This window comes from Hemicordylus capensis, chromosome 4, assembly GCF_027244095.1.
Source record: "Hemicordylus capensis ecotype Gifberg chromosome 4, rHemCap1.1.pri, whole genome shotgun sequence".
Lineage (NCBI taxonomy): Eukaryota > Metazoa > Chordata > Lepidosauria > Squamata > Cordylidae > Hemicordylus > Hemicordylus capensis.
In genome coordinates, this window is record NC_069660.1 from 96,373,414 (window position 1) to 96,392,492 (window position 19,079).

At 43.8% G+C, this 19,079-nt stretch overlaps 1 protein-coding gene across 2 annotated transcripts in view; it reads left to right on the forward strand.

Annotated features, from left to right (window-relative positions):
- Positions 1-19,079, forward strand: part of ACOT11 (acyl-CoA thioesterase 11) — a 151,609-nt gene that overhangs the window by 17,084 nt on the left and 115,446 nt on the right. For both annotated transcript variants that reach the window (XM_053243603.1, XM_053243604.1), the window contains exon 2: positions 7,975-8,094. In XM_053243603.1, the coding sequence (XP_053099578.1) occupies positions 8,002-8,094 (93 nt within the window). In that variant the 5' untranslated portion in view covers positions 7,975-8,001. The remainder of the gene's footprint in view (positions 1-7,974; positions 8,095-19,079) is intronic.

A 19,079-nucleotide genomic window follows, 5' to 3' on the forward strand; every position in this document is an offset into this window, starting at 1 on the left:
AACAAGCGGAAGTACTTTTTCACACAACGCATAATGAACTTGTGGAATTCTCTGCCACAAGATGTGGTGACAGCCAACAACCTGGATGGCTTTAAGAGGGGTTTGGATAACTTCATGGAGGAGAGATCTATTGATGGCTACTAGTTGGAGGGCTGTAGGCCACCTCCAGCCTTGGGGGTGGGGTGCCTCTGCGTACCAGTTGCGGTGGAGTAACAGCAGGAGAGAGGGCATGCCCTCAATTCCTGCCTGTTGCTTCCAGCAGCATCTGGTGGGCCACTGTGCAAAACGGGATGCTGGACTAGATGAGCCTTGGGCCTGATCCAGCAGGGCTGTTCTTATGTTCTTACTCTATGTGGGGCTGCCTTTGGATGTCGTCTGAAAACTGCAGTTGGTACAGAATGTGGCAGCCAAGTTGGTTGCTGGGTCATCTCGGAGAGACCATATTACTCCTGTGTTGACAGAGCTACACTGGCTGCCAATAAGTTTCTGGGCAAAATACAAGGTGCTGGTTATTGCCTATAAAGCCCTAAACAGCTTAGGCCCTGGATATTTAAGAGAATCTTGTTTTTGCCCCATCATCTGGAGAGGTTCATCTACGGTTGCCACCAGCTATTCTGGGGGCTACTTGGGGATGGGCCTTCTCTGTTGTTGCCCTTGGGCTTTGGAATGTGCTCTCTGTTGAAATAAGAGCCTTCCCGTGTCTGGCAACTTAAAAAAAAAAAAAAAGGCACAGAAGACATATTTGTTCACCCAGGCTTTTAATTAGATTTATAGTTCTTAGTGTTGGGTTTTAAATTATTTTAGTGTTTTAATCATGTTTTGTTTTGTTTAATTTGTTTTCTTGTACACTGCCCAGAGATGCAGGCTTTGTGTGGTACAAAAATATGCTAAATAAATAAAAAGGGAGTTTTACTATTTCCTTGATAAATACTCTCTCTCCTTAACTTGCATCTGCTCAGCCAGCTTCCTTGTCTGAATAGAGAAGGGCCATAGGGTTATACCTTGCAGTCACTTGTTATACTGACCTTGGGTAATAGTTACCCATGTTTGGTCCCATGCTAAGTAACCAACTTTAGAGTTTTGCCAAATATAGGCATGTGCAGAGTTCCTGATCCTATGAGCCAAGATGGAGACTGCAAGTCTGCAGTTCCAAACCATATAATGGGGGTATTGTTCGTAGCCCCCAAACAAGCTGTTCTAGCAAAAGACTATTGTGGCAACAAGTTTATCTTAAAACAACCCCCCCCAACCCCCCCCCCTCTACACACATTTAGATCCCTTCACTCCTTTTCACCTGATACAAAAAACTCTATATTCCATGGGGCACATGCATGAAAATATGGTACTTGCCCTCAGTGTATATTGACCTCTGCCCATCAGTGCTGCAGACTGGGGAAGAGATCAGCATAGGCAGTATAGTTTACACCACATCTGTGATGTTACTGGCTTTTCTCTCTCTCTCTCTCTCTCTTTTTACTATTTCCTTCCCTGAGCTTTTGCATTAGTGGGGAAGCTCCTAATAAGAGTGTGAAAAGATCCCAGGCAGATCATAAGGCAGTTAAAGGTTCTGACCATTAAAATCTGTGAACGAGAAACTAACCTTGACATGGTGTGATCCTTTGGGGACAGCAGAGGCACCTTTTTAGGACTCATAGCTTGAGTGGGAATTCTCAGTGGGGAAAACAGTAGAGGGAAGGGGTTCAACACCTCATACCTCCGTGCCATGGACCTGGTCCCGGTCCAACTTGGGCCCTTGTGTAGCTGCTACTTGAAACAAAGCAAAACTGCAACACTAGACAATAATACAGTACTGTGTGCTAATGTCATGTCTAGTTCCCAGCCTGCTGCTACTCTTTGTTCTCTCCCTCCCCTGCCACCCTCCCCAGTGTGTAATAGGACAAACATTCGGAGGACATGCATCGTTATTCACCTAATCCTTCTCCCTTGGTTGGCAGTAGTCCAAGTCTAGCTCTAAGCATTTGGAATGAAAGTCTCTCCTTCTAGCAGGGTGGAGGCTGAAACCAGATTTTTGCCTGGTCTGGCAAAGTAACAGGTTTCCTGGGAGGAGGAATTACTTGGATTTCAGGGTGCTGAGGTTGCTTGTGAGCTTGCTTCTGTGCTTGTATGTATGTCAGCTGCAACTCTATCTGGAGAAACCGGATTTGATCTCTGTTACCTGTGCAGTGATCACATCTGAATTGGATTACTGCAATACATTCTACATGGGACTGCCTTTGAACAGAGCTTGGCTGGTTCAGACTGCTGCTGCAAGGATACTTGTGGTGGGTACTAGTCGCTGCACTAGTGTATCCTGTGGCTCGGGTGCTGATGAATGGCAGACAGTGCCCAGAAATAATTTTATTAATTAATCAAAATGTTCTTATATACCACCTCCTCCAAAGACTTCTCCCCACCCCCACCAATCACCTTATCCCATTCATGCAATCTCATGAGTCATTAAATAAAACTGGAATAGCATAAATAGGCCGTATAATTTTGCAGCGTGTATTTTTTTGTTAATCTAGCTCTTCAGTAAATGAATTGTCTGAGCCAATGTTGACTAGGTTGTTCTTGAAAAATTGGAGGGATTGATTGGTGTCCTTTTTGTTTCCATTGTTTAAGCCTCTTACATTTCTGGCTGGCTTGTCTTTATAGCCTGACAGGGTGCTATGGCATATATGAATATTAACTATACACAAGTGTACTGACGAATGTCCTTTAGACATTGTTTCCTGTCCCTGGAATCTCGTGTCAGTTTTTCCACCTCCTGAAGACCAGAGGCCTACCTAAGTTACTTGCATATATTCTGGGGCCTATACATCTTCTCAGCAGCACTGGTTCCAGGATTTCAATGTCAATTTTTTAAAACACTTGTTCCTCCAGCCTAGCATCAGTTGCCTTCTGCACCCTATTGATTCCTCCTTCCTGTGCACAGGGAATGTCTGTAGGAATGAAAGAACTCTAGGACTTGCAGTTCTTGAGAGAGCACATCCCACAGGAAGGCTCACGTCTCTCTCTCAAACTACACACATCCCTGGGAAGGACCTGATCCAGTAGCTTAGTTGCTTCTTCTGTTTGATCACTACTTCTGTTTGATCACTGAGCTATTCTGTAAGGGCGGTCTTGAAATCGAACAAATAAATAAATACTTTAGATTTGCTTTTGAATTCCAAAGCATGGCTTGTACCCTTTGCTAATCAGGGTCCACCCTGGTTGAATCTGAATGGGAGACCACATGTGAGCACTGTAAGTTATTTCCCTTAGGGAATGGGGCTGCTCTGGAAAGAGCATCTGAGGTTCCAAGTTTCCTCCATGACATCTCTAAGATAGGGCTGAGAGAGACTCCTTCCTGAAACCTTGGAGAAGCTGCTGCCAGTCTGTGTAGACAATACTGAGCATGATTTATAATCTCCTTAAGTGAATAATCTCACAGCCTGGGACAAGTTCGCTTGGACCTCAGGGCCCCACTAAAGTGTATTTGGTCCTTCTCCTATGGTTGGTCCCTGGAGCTAGAGAGGAAAGGGAAGTGATGGGGAAAGAGCACAGTGGGAAATGTATGCACAGTAACACTCGGGTAGATCACCATTGCTTTTATTCCTGCTGTCACTGTGTATTCTGCCTGGCACAAGATTAGGTAGCAGGCAAGTATATTCTTGCTTTCTCCCTCTTGTGACTTCCACTCCCCTCTGTTTGTGCAAGTAAAATGTGGTAGCAGCATATCCCCAACCAATGAGGCTGTAGAAGAAAGCCATGTTGAGTAATGTGGCGGATGCCCAGTTGGACCCAGGGTGGCCCAGAGAGAGAATAGTATAAGTATACAACTGTAAAGGCCCATTGCCCTAACAGTGCATGCAGACAAATGCCTTCCCACTGCATCAGTACAAGACAGTGGCCTCTTACACTGAAGACGCCACATCTCCTTATACAGCTTGTTTTGTTCCTTCTCAGATCTGGTAGCTTAGAAGTCATCTTCACTCCCCTTGTCTCCAACCTATGGGTCTAAATCTACTGTTGTGTGTTCCATTTTGGCCCAGCAGTACCAACCACAGTTTGAACAGCACTGCTGGACCATCCTAATCTCATGGTGGGGGGAGCATAGGCATGCAAGTGTGCCCCCCCCCAGTGTGCTGTCTTGCTGCCACAGGGGACAGTTTGGCATGGTGTGCCAGGTTGAAGGGAGACACACCAGGCTGGGGTGGAGTGTGTATCATTCAAACAGGCTTTGTCTTGAATCCATTGCTCCTCATGTAAAAGTGTGCTTGTATGTGGGGCTCCCTTTTGAAAGCAATCATTGTTACAGATTGCTAACTAGGGCTAATGGTAGAGAACCTGTTCTGCTAGCATGACAGTATTTCTTTCTAAAGAACCAGCTTCTCTCACATGTGCTGCTTTCCAGCTGAGATCTGTTTCAAAGACCCTTCTCCAGGTGCCTACCTTCAGAGTTAGAGGGTGGATGTGCAGCGGGAAATGACTTGCCTAGCAAGCATGAGGTTGCCAGTTCAAATCCCCGCCGGTATGTTTCCCAGACTATGGGAAATGTCTATATCAAGCAGCAGAGATATAGGAAGATGCTGAAAGGCGTCATCTCATGCTGTGAGGGAGATGACAATGGTAAACTTCTCCTGCATTCTACCAAAGAAAACCACAGGGCTCTGTGGTCACCAGGAGCTGACACCGACTCAACGGCACACTTTACCGGATAGAGGGCATTTTCAATGTCTATAGGTAATCTCTCCCTAGATGTGTGTGCCTGACACCTTCCTTGTTATATTTTAAATGCCAGGCAACGTCCATCCTAGTCTCTCAGTGCCTTTTAATGGCGTTTAAAAGTTCAGAGGCCCTTTTTTAGATGTGGTGTTTTGCTTTTTATCTGCTATGGTCTCTTACACTGTCCTTATCTCTTTGTATTTTACTTGGCTTTAGTTTTAATGTAAGCTGCCTTGAGGCTATTTGTAGATAAGGTGGGGCATAAATAAAAATGAGATCTGCTTGGATGTTGGCAGCAGCTTTCAAAGGAAATTGACAGGTATGCAGAGAGTAGCAGCCCTGTGAGCAAATGCCACACAAGATGGCTGTGTGGTGGGCTGGAATGCAGACAAAGTCATTCCGTTCTCATTCCACTTGGCTGTAATTTAGAAATCGCTGAGAGGATGACACTAGGCCTGGAAGCCTTTAGAGGTGGTCAGCGGCTGTACTGTCCATAGCAAAGAGGTAGTCTTTTAATAACGCATGTGTACTCTGTGATTAGCCCATGTGAACTGGGCCTTTACTTTGACTGTTTGCTTTGTGTGTTTTATAGGTGTGTAAACAGAATTGGCTCTGTTTCTTTGAAACAGACCCTTGTTAGGAAGTGCAGGTTCTGGCGGGGGGGGGGGGGGTAAGTGGGTGTTAGTGACTCCACCAAGGCTGGCGAAGAGGAACTTTTAATAAGGGCCAGAGCCCCACATTTCACATGCTCTCTCTGTCTGTCCTTTGAGTTTAGAAAACGGCTTTCCTATTCTAGTGCATTGTAATGGGTGGGGAGGGGGGTGTTCCGGCTCCTCTGACTGCTCCCTTCTCCCTCTCTTTTTAAAGTCAGTTTTAGTTCTCTACAAGCACAATTCCTCCTCTCCTGCTTCAACACTGAAGCATGGAGTGTTTAAAATCAACTAGTAACATCAAACTGTTTCAGAAGGTGTAATTTTTAGGTTTGAAATATATTCATAAGGCAAGAGCTGCAGATTAAGCTGAAGCAACTTTGCGTGAGGTACAGGTTCTCTGTCCCTTATAAGGCTCACAGTCAGATAAATGGAACACGGTGTTTAAACTTTAGGAGTATGCTAGAAAGTGTTAATCAAGTGTTTAAGAAGCAAGCAGGAGGATTGTTTTGGCCCTCCGCCCCCCCCCCTTCCCCAGCCTCCTCACTAAGTGCCTGTGGGGAGGGGTGTAAATAGGGCCTTACTGTCCTCTAGGCTAATGGCATCAACCACAGTTTTTCAGTCATTCTGAGGTGAGAGGTACACTTGGGATTCTGTCCAAAGTGCCCCTGAACCTGTTCTGGGCTGAATCCTGTATGCCAAAAGATCACATAAGTGGGGTCCATTCATACAGTGTCTGATGTTTGCCTGTTTCTTCCTTTCAGTTCACAAATGTAGTGTGCCATGCCAAAAGTTATTTATTGAATAGGTCTGGAGAAGGACACAACTTTGTAATACATCAAGGCAAAGTGTGCAAGTATTTAAACTTAATGGAGTGGGAAACCAAGCTGGGAATCTTGAGATTCCCTGGTGGCAAACTACTTCCAAGCACAGGAAAAGGTAAAGTTGTGCTGTGGAGTTGGTGTTGACTCCTGGCGATCACAGAGCCATGTGGTTTTCTTTGGGAGAATACAGGAAGGGTTTACCATTGCCGTCTCCCGCGCAGTAAAAGATGATGCCTTTAGCATCTTCCTGTATTACTGCTGCCCGATATAGGTGTTGCCCATAGTCTGGGAAACATACCAGCGGGGATGCAAACTGCCAACCTCTTGCTCCCTGGGCAAGTTACTTCCCCACTGCGCCATTAGGTGGCTCCAAGCACAGGAGGGAATTGCAAAGTTGATTAAGCTCTGAGTACTCCATATTTAGCCACCTAATGGCACAGCAGGGAAACAACCTGTCTAGAGAGCAGGAGGCTGCTGGTTTGAAGCCATCACTTTCTCCTTTAAACGGGGGGTGGGGGGTGGGATAGCCAATTTTAGAAGTTGTTGCAGCAGCCCTTGATGCAAATCAAAATCTGTCCCACGTGTAGCAGGTGCCACCCAAATTAAGTCTGCATAAAACGTAGAGATATCTGGGTCAAGAAGTACTCCCATGTGTGTTCCTTCTGAGAGACTGTAACATCTTCTAGAACAGACAGCTCTAACCCATCTCCTGAGTTACAACCCCCCACAAAAAGTACCTCCATCTTGCTTGGATTCAGCCTCAGTTTGTAGAATTGAACTCCTGCAAATACTGCTGCAAAATCTACTACAGAACATATGTTAGCATACAGAATAGCAATCTGTTTGGGACGGAGTACTGTACCTCCCGACAAACAATTATCCAGGACAGAAAGATATGGCTGACCAAATGCACGTGAGTTGTATAAAGTGGTGTGAACGCTCACAGAATATGTAACCGAGACTAGTCTCTGAAGTGCAACCCTAATGAGTATAGCATTTTTAGGTTGTGGTGTTCAGATAATTAATTTGGAATAAAATAGCTTGAAGACTCATTGTTCATATGAATGTTCAAACTCTCTTAATGTATGACTGGGAGCAAAAATGTCCACTTGACCAAGGCAAGTCTAGCTCTGGCTATTAAAGTTAATTGGCACTACTCTGCAGCCCCTTCACACACCTTGTTTTGTGATACAAGGCTGGCCCAGCTGTGAGTGTTCTGAAGGCTTGACCTCAGGTTGCGAATTTGGGATGACAAAATCTGCCAGCCCTAGGCACAAAGCTCACTGGTTCTTGTGTTGGGAGTGGTACCAGCCATGGATCTACGTGCTTGCAGGGTTTCTAGAGCAGTTCAAGAAAGATACCTTGTGCAATTTAACACACTGCTCGAGGAAGCCTGCATATGATTTGGCTACCTGGCACCATCTTAAGAATTCATATCCATAGTCAGTGGAGAAGGTTGTCAAGATCTGCATGCACTGTGAGTGTGTGCTTGGGGGGAAAGGAAATACCTTGACTTTTTTGCCTCAGGTGCTGTGCTGAAAAGACTATGGCTTTCTGATACACCACAACCACTAAATGCTATTGTATTCTTCAGTGGTAAGGAGTGGAAAGTGTGGTTGCTTAGCAATTTCAGCATGGCTTTCTCTTATCCTTGACTTCTCAGGTTGGGGTTGAGGTGCTGCTGCTGGAGCAGGAGGCTGCAGCGTTAGGGAATTCGATTGGGCCTTATATTAGAAATGCCCTGTTAGAAATCAGGGATGGGTTCTATGCTCACTTGTCCTCTTTCTCTGCAGGTGATCAGCTGAAATACCAGCAGCAACATGCCCCGTAAGTGGAGCTCCATCCAAAAGCATGGATGGCTGGGTGGCACAGGAAGTGGGAAATTACTGAGAGCTTGGAAAAACAGCATTCTGGTAAGACACCCCAAAAATACGAGTAAAGAAAATTGGGTGTGGTGGCTGGTTAAAAACAAAAAACCTTGTAGAATAGAGAGCCACTTATTTTTATCTTTAAAGACGTTCAGATCTTTAGTCTTTGACTTTGCTTTTGGTGCCAGACTTGGCCTGAAAATCAATATGCTATTGGCTGTAGTATATTATCCTCAAATCCCTATACTTCCTGATGGGGACTTGCCTTGCTTCTTCTTCTTCTTCTTCTTCTTCTTTCATTCTTGCCAAGGTAGCCCAAATTACACACACCCTCACATGTTATGGTGGGAATGAATGTAAGAATTTAAGCAATTTTTCCATGCCTGGAGAGTGACTTACATGCAATACAGATTCTGGGTTTCATTGGCAAAGGATGAAGAAGTCCAGCTTTGGAAAATGTATTGAACCCTAGGCTCTATTTGCTTTTTGCTTTTGCAAGAAAGATGCAGAGGGTGTGGGGGGAGAAATGCCAGATTGGATTCACCCCAGGGCATGGGTGATTCATAGTACTAAGCAGTCTCCTGGTTATCATATCAGTAAAACTCAATGTGTCTTCATCTGATAACTTTGTCCACAGAAAAAGGGAGTATCCACTCCTTTCCAATGGATTGGAAGTTGCATGTTTACTGGGTCTGGCAATAGGCTAGAGAGAAGAGCTGAACTGTAGAATTTTGTGACTTACAAAAAAAAAAAAGTCTCCCTACCATTGACAAAATTGGAAACGTATGGGAAGGAGTGTCTGTGCGAGGAACTGGATATATGTAGACATTCGAAGGGGTGTGGGGGAAATAAATCTGAGAACCATATTAGAAGTATTTTCATGTGTAAGAAGATAAATATAAAGCAGAGGGTGGAGAGTAATTTGTACATCAAAAGCAGTGTGTGGGCAAGGGAAGCTGAACCTCCCCCACCTTACCTCCCCACACTGTTGCACCAGGCACTTTTCTCCCAGTCCAGCTCCAAAACTGGAAGGGACTGGGTTGGGTGACAAGTGCCTGGGGTGTGGGGAGGTAAAGCTTTTGATGTAAAAATTAGGCTCTTCATCTTATGCTTTGTGAATAAACAGTTGTTCCACCTGGCTAGTTTAGCCCTGGGAGATACAGGAGCTGGATGTATGCATTATAGGAGTCTGCATCTCTCACTAGATAGTATAAACTTCTGGCTGTAGCAAACTGTATTGATATGCCAGCTCATCATGGACAATCACACCTTTCCAGATTCAGTTCTACGTATATAAAATTGTGGTGGTAATAAAAATAGACTGCTTGCTTTGAAGATGGAACTTTTTGTCTGGCCAGAAAAAATCTACTGGGGATGATGGACTACTGGTTCTTGAAAACAATGTAAATGGAATACTCTGAATCATAGTAAAGGTTCTGCACAGCACTTATCAATGTATAAGTGCTAAATATGAGGGGGAAATTGTGGAGAATTGATAATTTTCTGTGAAGCAAGCCAGAGTTGTGGATGGTAATTCACCAGTTTTCAGGCTTGCTTCACAGAAAATTATCAAGGACAAAAAGTAAGATTCACACAAGTTTATTTTAATATGGACTGATCCATTCTTTGATGGTTGCTTTAGCAAACTTTGGTATGTGTTCCTTCTCTAGTACTGGAACAGTCAGTCCTCTGCAACAGAAGTGGGCTGACTTCAGGCTTACAAGGCCATGTACTTCTTTTTCTAGAATCCTTATGGTCTTGGTTCGGGGTGATGGTGGTACATGTCTAATTTACAAAACCAGAGTACATATTCAAGATTTCCTGACACTTCAGGCATTACCAATGTGTTCTGGGTGATCCTGAATGTGTGATGTTGCTTAAGACAACAACAACAACAAATATTTATATACCACTTCTCAACAAAGGGTTCCAAAGCAGTTTACACAGAGAAATAATAAATGAATAAGATGGCTCCCTGTCACCAAAGGGCTCACAATCTAAAAAGAAACATGACAGACACCAGCAACAGTCATCGGAGGTACTGTGCTGGGGATGGATAGGGCAGTTATAAATAAGAACAAACAAAATAACTTGCTGGGGTGGGAAAAAGATCCATTTACTCTGGTCTTGCTTTAAGAACCTTAAAAAAAGAAAAGGTGGTCCATCGGAAAGTGGCCAGTGGTCCACTGGTGGACTACAATAAATGTTCTGCCCTTCCCTATTAGCATCAAAGCTAAAACTGGGGCATATCTGAACTGTTCCTATTTAGGTATGCAAAATCCTGGAGTTATCCCAAATGGGAATAAACCAGGATATAAAATGACCTACTTCACAGGACTGGTACACTATGCCAAAATGTACTAGAAAAATTTTGGGTTGATCTTGCCTTGTGTAAGAGTAGTTGTGTGACTTGGTGCAGTGACCATGCATCCAAGTATTTTAACATGAGGAGGACCTCATCAATCGAGCTCACTCTGTTCAGTTCCATCTAGCAATTTCAACTCAAAACTTTCTTTCTTTAGCCCTATCTACACTTTGTATCCAATTAATGTACGTTGTACACTTTCAATCCATACCCCAGATTTGAGGGGGCCTGTACCTTACCCTACCTGTCCTCCAGGACATGAGACTTGAGTGGACATTTTGTGTGGATGTTTGACCACTCATTGTTTTCTTACTCTGAGAGCATCCATTAAAATTTTCGAAAAGCTGGATTTAAAAAGTTTACCATGTGTCAATACCAAATGGGGTGCTGAGTTTACTAATGGAGTTCGATCAAGACTGTCGGCCATACTGAGTGAATGGAAATTGGGCATTCAGAGGCTCTATGCATAATGGTTTGCATTCAGGGAAAGCTAGGTTTTGGCAACATATTACTCAAGTTTCTGTCCACATTAAATTAAATTTCTGTCATCCAATATACAAACACTGCAAAAATCTATGTGTTTGGGGAATTTGAAACTACTATGGTAGGGATTGGCCTGGGAAAGTGAGGAAAAGAGAAAGGGATAGCAAGCAGAGGGGAGATACTCTAATCTCTGTGTAGTACTCTATTCAGCTGCTATAAATCAACCATAGCCCACTGAGTCTTCAGTATATAGGTCAAATACTTCAAATTTCTTTCAGATCCATAAGGGCTGGAAGCCTGGACTATCTTCTTTTCTTTAAATTATTATTATTAAAGCTGAAGAGCTTAGGTTCCTGCATACCATTCTGTAAGGTACCTAGACTTCCATCTGAACAGTGCAGTTGTTAACTAGAGAGACTTGGAGATTTCTTGCTCCCCCACCCACTCCCCCCATCCCCAGCGATAAAACACCCACTGCTGCTGCCCTTCCATGGGAGAGAACTGCAGTCTCCAGGGCTGTCAAGTTGGTGCTTATCGCACTCGAAACAATGCCGCTTACCTCACAGTGAAAGCTCGAGCTCTGAATAGATTGTAGAGCAGGAAGTGTGCCCAAGAGAAAAGCAGTGAGGGGCCTGCAGCTTTGAATAAGGAGCTGGAATTATTATGTCAAACTAGAACAAGTCTTTGCAAATCAGAGCTCTGGGAGGCTGTACTTACTGACCCATAACTGTATGCTGCTTTCTTGGCTGCACAATTCCTAGTAGTGTGGCTGAGGCTTCAGTCCCATAGTGTACAGCACTAGTAACTGCAAATAGACTCGCTGCTTAGAGTAACGTATTGCTGAGCAAATTCAAACAATACAGCATGAGATCTTGAGAAACTGGTGAACCATAGCCAGGTTTCCATGTTAGGCAGTGGCTAGAACTCTGGAACTGGATTTGAGGACCAGTCCCAGCAAAACTGGTTCATTTTGTGGCCTTGAGCCTGGAACAAATGAACTTGTAATTTGTCCACACCTGGGCACTTTCCAGACTAGCTGCTCATCAGTAGCAAAATGCCTCCGTTTGGGCAAGTCTCATTCGAAACGCAAACAGTAGGGGGAACAGTCTCACAGCAACTAACAACCTGAAAAAACAGCAACTTTTTCATGCAGGATATACAACATCCTAGCTCTGTTTCACAGTGATTAAATTCAAAACAAGGCATTGGTAGTGTGAATGGTACCCTGTTGTCTGCGTAGGGATTGCGGTGTCACGATGCAGGAAGTGTGGAAGCACACTTCCAAGATACATCCTGACCCCGTTGTAGGGTCTAGTCTGGAAAGCGCCCTGTGCTTTTGCACAGTTTGTGTCTGATCTGCCTCGTTAATGAGTGGGGGAAGTCTGGGGAAAAGGGTAGGGAAGACATGTCTAGGCTTAAGCTGATGCCAGTTGGCAACAAGGAAACGTACCCTTCTTCATCTTGCTCCACTACAAAAACTTGTACACTGAGAAATCATGCAAATGTGACTTGTGTTGCACTCAGTCATGAGCGAATTGGCTTGCTACAAATTAAGCATTCTGTCTTCAGACTACTGTGTTGAGAACAAAGTGCTCCCCCATCAATAACACAGAAGTTGACTATTGCTGCATTACACTAAGCAGATTTATTTTGTTGACACTTATCTCGCTCTTCTTTCAAGCATCTCCGAGCAGCATACAGGGTTCCCCCTGCAATATGCTTTATCATTGCAACCCTGTAAGATATGTTGGTCTGAGAGAACGATTGGCCCAGTGAGTACCGTGGCTGAGTGGAGATTTGAACACTGGTCTCAAAGTCTTAGTTTGATACAGTAACCCAGGAGTAGGTACCCTTTTGCACCCCAACTGTTGAACTGATGGCTTAACTCCCATCATCCCCAGCCAAATAACAAAGGTTGCCTACCCCTGCTCTGACCACTACACCGTACTTGCTAGATCAGCATATGAGAAATGGGTGTGGATGTACATGTGAACATATGAAGCTGCTTTGCAATGAGTCGAATATTTAAACATCGGAACATAGGAAGCTGCCTTACACTGAATCAGGCCATTGGTCCATCTACCTTAATATTGTTTATACCAACTGGCTCTCCACAGTTGAAGACAGGAATTTCCATCATGCCAGCCCTACGAGATTCCAGGAATTTAACCTGGGAACTTCGCATGAAAAGCAGATGCTCTACCACTGAACTATGGTCTTGTCCATAGTTCAGTCCATCTAGCCCAACACTGTCTGTCTACTCGGACTGGTAATAGCCTTTCATGGCCTTTGGAAGGTCTGCTACTGGCTAACTGGAAATGCTGGGGATTGAACCGGAGATCTTCTGTATACTGAGCTATGGTACAGTGACTGACACTGCTGCTGTCTTCTGGCAGTCGTTACATATCCCTGAAAAAGAGTGTTAAGTTTGTAAGACATTTTCCCTGTTGAGCAATGGGAATAGAGATTGCTGTGTACTCTAGCAATTCAGTGTTTAAATGCAATGCTAGTTGAAGCTTGAGCTTCCAGTAATATGTCTGAACCTTCCGCTCACAAAAATATGAGGGCACTTTCTTTTCCCCTCCCCTGAGGTAAGAACATAAGAGCAGCCCTGCTGGATCAGGCCCATGGCCCATGTAGTCCAGCATCCTGTTTCACACAGTGGCCCACCAGATGCTGCTGGAAATCTACAGGCAGGAATTGAGGGCATGCCCTCTCTCCTGCTGTCGCTCCCCTGCAACTGGTATTCAGAGGCATCCTGCCATTGAGATTGGAGGTGGCCTATAGCCCACAGACTAGTAGCTGTTGATAGACCTCTCCTCCATGAAGTTATCCAAAGCCCTCTTAAAACCATGCAGGTTGTTGGCTGTCACTACATCTTGTGGCAGAGAATTCCACAAGTTGATTATGCGTTGTGTGAAGATGGCATAACTTCCTCTATATTGTATAGAAGGGAAGCAGAGAGATCGAGAAATGCTTAATGAACATCCTAAATTCCCTGCTGGATCCTATGAAAGGTCCACCATTCTGCTTCCCACAGTGGCCAGCCAGATGTCTCTGGGAAGCCCAGAAATGAAGCATGTTGGCAAATAGCCATTTCCCAGTGCTGTTTACCAGCAGCTGGTATTCAGAGGCATACTGGCTGGCTTAAATCCATGGCAAAGCAGACGTTGCCACCTGATTTCTTGTATTGAACCTAGAGTCTCTCTCTTGTCTAATAAATGCTGGGAAATAATTAAGAATGGAGCAAGCATGTGATGGGGCAAAACTGGTTTCCCCTGATCCATGTGTTGGCCTATTTGTCTGTTGAGCTAGCAACTATATTACATTTGAACCTGTTAGTAGCTCTCTTCATAAGCGTGGCTATCTATATGGTGGCTGGCAAAACAGAACAGAATCCATCACTTATTTTTAACCAAGTAGTTAATTTCTGCAATCCATACAACTTAATTTGCTTCTCCTCACCATGCGGCAATGCCGTAGTGCAAAGAACTGGGCAAAATACTGAAATTCCATCCTTGACCACCAGAAAGCACGAACACACACACACACACACACCCCTGCTTCCCAACCTTCTCCTGACTTCTCTTGGCCAAACTAGACAAAAAGGAGTATTTATGTTATCCACATCTGTCCAGTTTACATAAAAAATGGGGTTAGGGTAGGGAGTCCTGTTTTAAAAAGGGTGCAGAGTGGAGAAAAACTGGCCCTCCTTTACCTTGCTGCACTGCTGCAAATACTTATATAGTGCTTTTCAATAAAAGTTCTCATAACATTGATATGAAGTCTTTGGAAAGGATATTTAGATGCTGTGACGTGTCTGTACCTACAAAGATTAGAATAGTTTGGACAATGGTTTTTCCTCTGACACTCTATGGATGCGAAAGCTGGACTTTGAAGAAGCAAGATAGAAAAAGTATTGATGCTTTTGAACTTTGGTGCTGGAGAAGAATTTTGAGGATACCATGGACAGCCAGGAAAACAATTGGATCATAGAACAAATCAATCCAGAATTTTCACTCAAGGCACAAATGACCAGGCTCAAGCTATCATACTTTGGACACATGAAGCGAAGACCCAACTTCCTTGAGAAGTCCATAATGCTGGGGAAAGTTGAAGGAAAGAGAAGAGGACGACCAGCAGTAAGGTGGATGGACTTGATTACGACAGCAATGAATGCACCACCAAGAGACCTTAAGGCCAAGTTGAAGACTGATCAGCCTGGAGAGAATCTATCTGTGTGGTTGCTAAGAGTCCACACTAACTTGATGGCCCTGATCGGATACCAGCAATAGACCATGGAGGGATGCTGTGCTGGGGCTGTATAGGAACAGTTGCTTCCTCTGCTATATAAAGAGAACCACCACTTCAAAAGGTGCCTCTTTGCTCAGTTAGCAAGGGTTCTCACTGAGGTTGGTATTTTCTTCCAGCTCTATTCTGATAAAGACCGGAGCTGGGAGGAAATGGCTTAAAGCACTGGAGTGCATCATGGTCAAGCGGGGTAGGGGTAGGTCTTACTCTCCCCGGCCATGCACTCATTTTGCATGTAAAAAGTAGACTTCCATTTTTGGTTGCAGTTCTATTCAGACCTTTTTCCTAATTGCTCAGGGTAGCAACATGGTTCCTCCTGCCCCACCCCCACTTCATGTATATGTGAATGGGGCAGACATGTGGATAAAATAACATATTCCCTGTATATTTTCAAGCTTATTTTTGGCCCCTGATTCTCAGTTTAATGATGGCACACTTGGTGCAGTACTAGATGTGCTGGTGTTGAAAAGACAGGGTCCTGTTCTGTACAGAGGCCTGAGCAGGTTAGAATGCACTTCTCTCTCCACTTTTCCCCAAGCCCCTTTTCTCTTTTTGTCACCTGATGGAGTGAATGCTGCATTTCTTTAAAGGAATGCATTAAATTTAGGGGCGGGGGGAAAGGTGTGCTGAGCAGAAATATAAAGCAGCAGTTTTTCTGTCTGACATCTTAGCTCAAATGTGTTCTTGGTCTTCCTGATTTCTTTTTCTTGGTGATTTGCAATGGGACATTAAGTGACCTGACTTGTTTCAGACATTGCTGCCTTTAGCCTACTTTCCAAAGGGAAGAAGGCTTATGAGATCAGTGTCTGTGCCTCTAACTTGTTTGCAGTCTGAAACAAATTAATTTCACAGAACATGGGAAGGGATCCTGGAGGGCCCTGATGGGGATGGTTTTTTATTTGCCTTGTTTCAAGATGGCGGCTATTCAGATAATTGACAACACCCTTGTAACCCATGTGCTGGCAGTTGGATACAAAACAAACTCACTGCGCATTGGAGGAAATCCCTGGTAAAAGTCACCATGTTAAAAGAAGTGGAAAGTAGGCTCTATTAGTTGTTCAGTCTTTTGCAGTTCTGATTCACTAGCAACCTGAGGGAAGAAAGTAATGCTAGGAAGCTGTATGAGCTATTACGTTAAGCATGACTCTTCCCTGAGGATAGGGGTGGGGTGAGAGCAGACTGCTAAGAAGTGTATACTATAGCTTTTAAATCCTCCATCCCCAGCAGTTTCTGGGATGGATGGATGGATGGGGAGTCATTCCCAATAGGAGTTCTAGTACAAATAAGACTTCCTTAACTTGATGATCTTAATTGTAAGGCCCTGGGGGCTAGTGGCAGCCACCATCCAACCCAAAGTGCCCGCCCGACTACTAGGCTTGTGTGAAGCTTTGACCCAAGCTGAATACTCTGCCCAGTCCCCTGGCACCATGGCATGTGGACATGGCCATTCTCACTGTGCAGTGCTCAGCTTTGCCCAGCACTGTGGGCATGCACAGAGTGCTGGGAAGGGCTATGCTTCCCGTGCTTTTATCTGAGAGGTCTGTCTTAAAGGGCCCCCTCTGCACCGAGAAGAGTGCAGTGCTACATGGTGGTCAGCACTGTGGGAAATGACTATCGCACTGAAGGCTTTTTTGCCCAAGTGGCCCCTGCTTGAAAAATAGTGAAGCTCCCTGCCTTAACTGGTCACCGGTTAGTTAAAGCCCATGTTTTTAGATCATGTAACTATCACGAATTGAGGGCCTGTGGATGTGAAAGGCTGATTATGAATTCCAGATGGTGCTAGTTGTAGATTACTCGCAGGCAGACTCTAGAATGATTAAGGTGGAGTACAACTATCTGATCTTGTATAACTGACATCCTCAACTACTCATCAGCCACTGCTGTAGTGAGTGGATTCTGATAGTACAAAATAATATTAACATGCCAGTTGGGCAAATTGTAATTTAAGAGCTGTTTAGCGAGGCAAATAGCTCAAAGCTACAGAAACACTGAGGAGGTGACATAAAGACAAACTGCAGAATACTGATATACCTCTTCTGGAGGCACAAAGAGATTGCATAAGGTTCTTGCACTGTTTAACTTATTCTCAGTCCAGCTACCTGTCCCCAAAGAACCATGTTGACTTTAAACTGGTGCCCCTAAGTGCACTTTGTAATCTTCAACAGCTAAGATGTGAGAGCTTTCATCACTGCAGCACGTAGACCAGATACCATAATAAAACTACTTTCTGTGGGAGTAGCCTCTTGCTGATAAGGCTAAAACAACTTCCTCATTTCTGGTAAACATCTGTGTTTACTGGTGTCATTAGGTAGTCTGGAATAGTCTTGCCAGATGTCGGAGTCTGATCGAGACCATCCAGCGCCTCTCTTCTTAATATTTATTTTGAAAGTTCCAGTTTACACAATACAAATCATAGAAACAATTTCAAAGTAAATTACATAAAACATGTAATTTTCCATATTCTTCTTTACATCTTGAAAAGGATAAATAAAACAATACATTTTACAGCAAGCTGTAAGCCGGCAATTGATGATCTGTATTCTGAATTGCCTTTTGTTGATATAGGTCTAAATTTTGACCAAAGTAATGGGCAGGGTACAGACTTAGTCATGACTAAACAACATTGAACTTAATTAGTATGACAGTGACTAACTTAAATCCTAATCATTCCAATGGGACCTATTCATAACTAATGTAATCTGGATCCTGATCAATATACTTAGATGGTTCAGATTATCTGTGTTGTGTTTGCTTTGGTAAATGATGGGCAAGCATGTAGACAGGAAAGTAATGTGCTTAAGGGTGACTTATTGCCAGAAACAGCCATTTGTCTGTCTGGGAGGGGTTTTTAAGAGCAATCCCTGGGGCATATGCAAGAAGCACTTAAGTATCCCTGGTGAAGGAACACAGCCATGGGAAGATCTGTGGGGAATCAGGCACTCTCATGGATTCTCTAAGAACATTCCTTTTTTTAAAAAAAGGTTGTAGTAGGTTTTTAACAACTTGGAAATTAAGGAGCGATGTAGGCAGTAGGCAGTATCTTACCCAATTGCTCGCTAAAGCTTTACCTAGTTTCTAGTGTGTCAGCAATTGAGTACAAATGCATTGGGATGACCAGCAAGCACTTGGCACTCCTATTATTTTTAATTTAAAATGTTTGTTTTAATACTTAAGATTTTATAAATCAGATTACCTGTATTTTCATTTCTGCTGTTTTTGTCAAACAAACAAAAAACCAATTCCTGGCCACAGCCTACATATACCCCAAGAGTGCATTATGGAATACTGTAAAATATGATTGTTGTGAGCCGCCCCAAGTAGTAGTGTACTTGGAAGGGTGGAGTATAAATATTTTAAATAATAATAATGCATCTCACAGTGGCTTACATGCTGATGTTACAATGGTTTATACAGGAGCTATGTACCCACTTCTATCATTAATCAAAGACGCTAGGCATATGTTGACAACAGCCTCTGTGTAAAAGCTATTCTCTCAGAGGTGGAAGAAATCAAGGAATTTATCCCATGAATATGTACTAATCCCATAATTTGTGTACAAATGCTAATAAAAGCAACAAAGGATCCACAATACTTTATGCTGTAATTGTCTACCTTCTGCTATTCCAAGTGATATTATGGTTCATGTGGCTCACCACTTTCCCAAATTATCAAAATATAGCCCAACGTCAACCAAAAAGCATCGGTTGCAAATTTATGTCCAACATCCTTGGGTGTCTCATAAAGTGGCTTTGCTTCCCAGGAACCTAGCATGGTGTGGGCAAAATGGAGGTGTGGGTGACCACTGATGGCGAACTGAAAGTGTTAGACAAGGATGAATTGGACACAGAATAACTGTTCAGAATAGGAAACA